The following is a 4,251-nucleotide window of genomic DNA, read 5'->3' on the forward strand; positions in this document are numbered from 1 at the left end:
ATATTCACATAAATTGGAATGAATTAATTAATCGTTTTCATAATCTTGGGGGGTAATATGGACCATACAGTTGGATCCATCTAGAGTTCATTAAGAAGGAAAAGGAAACATTTACATACGGGAGCACATAAATTAATTATTATATATTTAAAATTGTTAAAAATATAATTTATTTGACCAAAAACGATGCAAAAATATTCAACATAATAACAATAATAATAATACAGTTAATTATAAGGTTCATATTGGTATTTTCCTTTTTCTTTTTTTCTTGTCGGCAAAAATAAAAGATGAACAGATTATTGCTTTCCCAATAATTGATAGAAATCAGTCATACATAATTATATGAATTTGCGTAGATTAATTTTGCTTTCTGCAGTGAAAAAAAAAATTTCTATAAAAATATTTTCATGATTTATTCAATATAAAGCAATGAAAAGATTAAAAACAAAGTTTTCATTGATTAGCTTGAGCAGCTAGCGCCACTTGATCAACCTACGCAATTATTTCATTTAATTACATATTAAATATTGCAATTAAAAGTGCTGAATTAGTATCCGTCCACTTGTTTGCCTAATTATTATGAGGAATTATAAGTAATTTGCCCACAAGATTCTTCTTAACAAAGAATCTTGTAATTGCAAAATTATCAATATTAAGGAAAATACATTTATTTATTTTTTTAATTTTGGGTGTTGATTGTCTGAAAATATTGAGAGGGCGTGGTTCCTGATTATGGAAGATCTTGAACCTATAATTAAGTGCAGTCGATGTAACTAACAAAGGAAAAAACCCCAAGTTTTACACCAAATTAAAGTTTCAATTCACTTTCCAATGAGATCTCAAAAGACCAGACCAAGTGTTTCTTTCTACAAAAACCCACGATGACTCTCCTCCTTAATTTGATAACAACAACAGTTATGATAGATATTAGAGTTTTCGGACGATAATATTAGTGTTTTGGGTATTCGTAGTCAGTATCTTTCCTAAAAATAGTTTTTTTTTTACGTATATAAACTTGTAAAGATATCAGTCCTACACTATTTACTAAATCACATTGATGACATACAAAAATACAGATACTTGATAATCATTTGTAAAAAAAGAAAAAGAAAGAAGGGTGACTTTAACAAAGCAATGGAAAAATCATGGTTGATACACTATATCTTAATCAATTGAAAATATTTTAAAATACATTAAGAAACGAGGGAATATGACCCACTATATGATTGATGGGTCCAAAGGGCCACTAAATATAATTGTCTTTCTCAATATTAATTATCATGTGGCTTTGTTCATTTTAAGTCCTGGACGATAATCATACATAGTGTGACCAAGAAATCACACAATCAGGGTGCTTCATGTTAAAAAAATATATAATATATGTTGTTTGACCGACGATCATGAATTGAATTCAAGTTACCAACACTTTTTTGGAGGAACTTGTTACTTAAAACTTGTCCAATGCGGTTTAAACTATTAACTCTGTTTGTAAACTACTACGTTAGCGTGTGTGCACCGAATCCTACCATTTTTTTTTAAAAAAAAAGAACTGATCTAGAAACAAAACAAGATTGGGAAATGGGTATTATTTTTCTTCTTTTTTTGACACTTGGGAGATGGTAGTAATTAGAGCATGTATGTGTATCTAGGAGAAAACAAAGCACACCAAATATCAATGGACTAGAGGGGAAGTAAAGCAACAAAATCAGTTGCTCGAGGAAGAAAAAGATGAGTTGCACTAAAATCAAAAGATTGCCCCCCCATTTGCACAAATTAACGCAAGAAGTTTTAAGTTTTTGAGAAGTTGTGACTTGGTTTTAGGTTTCCAATTCCACTCCAATCTGGTCAAACATTTATCACACCCCAATGAAGTCATTCTTACATCATCATTCTAAACATTATCATCAAAAACAGCTTCTTTTTTATATATAAATTTTTAACCCAAGTTTAAATAATATCACTGTAAAGCTCATTCAATCAAATTATTATTATTATTATTTTTCCCAAGAAATTTTCCCAAGAAAATCAATTTCTTGGTTTATTTTTTCAATGAGTCGAATAGAGCTAGAAAATTCTATTTTTTCTTACAATTTTCCTTCCAAAAAATAGACGAAATGATTTATGTTAAATCAGTCGGCTTTTTTGTCTATGATTAAGCTGGTTTAACTATATATACAGATTTATTGAAAAAGAAAAATCTTTGGGAACTCAAAATGTATGTTGTCCCTCAAAATTGCCTTCTTTCACTCTCATTCTTCAAGTGAGGGGGGAAGGGGGAGGGATGATATTTTGCTCTTTTCTTTAACTTTCCTCCCATTATACAATGAAAATGGAAGATTATCAATTATCGAACCCCCTGTATAGGAAACACTCATCATTGCTCCCAATAATCTTTTTCAACCTTAGAAACCTGAGCTTCTAAGATTGATATTCCCTCTTTTCCATCCCATTCTGTATCATTCATCTGCTTTTTCCCCCCCCCCCCCCCCCCCCCCGTCCTACCATTTAAATATCCCTCTTCGAATCCTTTTTTCTATCCCACCTTCTTCATGATGGATGCTTCGTCCGCTAACTCTGTTAATGGTTTCTACAACTTCTTGGCTCGTGGGATTGATGATCTCGAACGTTTGTTTCTGTCTAACAACTTCATGTCCATTCAGTTCCTGCAGAGGGTTCTGTCCCTCTTAAGATCATTCCACACCCAGTTGACTCTTCTGGTTCAGAAGCTTCACTTACCTGTTGGTGAAAAATGGCTTGATGAGTACATGGATGAAAGTTCCAAGCTTTGGGAGGTCTGTCATGTGCTTAAAACTGGGATTTCAGGCATGGAAAATTACTATTCTACTTGCCTTAATATCACTTCTTCACTCGATGGCCATCGCCATTTAAGCCCGCAGCTTTGTCGACAGGTGATGAATACATGCGGTCATTAAGATTCAGAAGGGTTTTTTTTGTAAATTTTCTTGTTTTTTCAGTTCTTGATTGGGTTCTTGACCTTTTTTTTTTTTTTTTTAATATTTTATTGTTATTAAAAAAACAGGTTATTCGGGCTTTATCAGGATGCAGGAGAGAGGCCGTGGGGCTGGAGGAAGAAAACAGGTCATTGATGGAGACGAGAATCGAACCAGAATCGTTGAAATTTGATGAGAGAGTTTCTGTGGAATCAAAGCTGAATGGATTCAACGGGTTCAGGGGAGTTCTATATGCAATGAGAAATGTCAGTACTCTGCTTCTGATGATTCTGCTTTATGGGTTAGTTTACTGCTGGCCCGAGTCGAATTCGATAGGGAATGGATATGAAGGCCGCCTTCTCTTCGGATCATCTTTCATGATCTCCACAGGCAGGCTACAACAGAGGGTAGCCTCCGAAATCAATCAGATTTCAGGGCGTCCCGGGATTCTGTTGTTTGAATTCAGGAGATCAAAAGTGGCCATGGATGAGCTGAGAGCAGAGGTGGAGAGGAAATGCTCGCAAGGGATTGTGGAATGGGAATCAGAGGTGGGAATAAGGGAGAGAGTGGAGAGTTTAAAGGGATGTCTTGGTAATTTGAGGGCCGGAACTGAGAATATCATTGGACAGCTTGATGATTTTTTTGATGAAATTGTTGAAGGCCGGAAGAAGCTCTTAGATTTCTGCAGCCATAGGTAGAGAATTTAAGAGGTCATTAATTTGAGGGTAAAAAAATACAACTAGTGATAAATTACTAAATTAGCAACTTTGGTCCATGGGCAACTCTTCATTTTAGTTCTATTATACATTATATTTTTTTCTTGTTTTTTCATCTCGCCTCTTGTGATTCTTACTTTAAAAAATTTTACGGTGAATGAGAATCAAATAGTGTATTTATCCTACTTTGTTATTTTAATTTAAATTCAAATAAACCAGCTCGAAAGTAAAAAAAATAAAATTGAAACAATCACATGGTTTTCATCATAGAATGAAGCATGAGAATCTAATGGCCACTCAAAAAGATAGCATCACAGTAAAAGAGCAAACATGACATGACTACAACAAGCTGTATTGCAAAGCAATAAGCACACATCAAAACCAAACAAGAAAAAGTAATAAACTGAGCAGTAAAAAAAAAAACAGAGGAAAAGAATGGAAACTTCTTTCCACAAAGGTCAAAATCTTGCTAACTCATTGGGTATCTTTGAATTATTTTGTTTAGGATGTGTCATTCTTTTATGAGTATTTAATGAACTTTAGTGGTGTAAATGACTGATTTTATTGCAGTAAAAGAGGAA

General features: G+C 33.6%; 1 protein-coding gene across 1 annotated transcript; it reads left to right on the forward strand.

Moving 5' to 3' along the window:
• Positions 1–2,212: 2,212 nt before the first annotated feature.
• LOC140970405 (uncharacterized) lies at positions 2,213–3,855 on the forward strand. The gene is made up of 2 exons (XM_073432114.1): positions 2,213–2,912; positions 3,044–3,855. The coding sequence occupies exons 1-2, from the start codon at positions 2,553–2,555 to the stop codon at positions 3,650–3,652; spliced, it is 969 nt and encodes a 322-aa protein (XP_073288215.1). The 5' UTR covers positions 2,213–2,552; the 3' UTR covers positions 3,653–3,855.
• The last annotated feature ends 396 nt before the right edge of the window (positions 3,856–4,251 follow it).

This window comes from Primulina huaijiensis, unplaced genomic scaffold (genome assembly GCF_012295235.1).
Source record: "Primulina huaijiensis isolate GDHJ02 unplaced genomic scaffold, ASM1229523v2 scaffold5913, whole genome shotgun sequence".
In the NCBI taxonomy this organism is placed as follows: domain Eukaryota; kingdom Viridiplantae; phylum Streptophyta; class Magnoliopsida; order Lamiales; family Gesneriaceae; genus Primulina; species Primulina huaijiensis.

Excerpts from the sequence above, each read along its gene's own strand:
- LOC140970405 (XM_073432114.1), top strand. The coding sequence starts at position 2,553 with ATGATGGATGCTTCGTCCGCTAACTCTGTTAATGGTTTCTACAACTTC. Across the intron at positions 2,913-3,043 it reads GCCCGCAGCTTTGTCGACAG|GTTATTCGGGCTTTATCAGG; the intron begins GTGATGAATACA and ends TTAAAAAAACAG.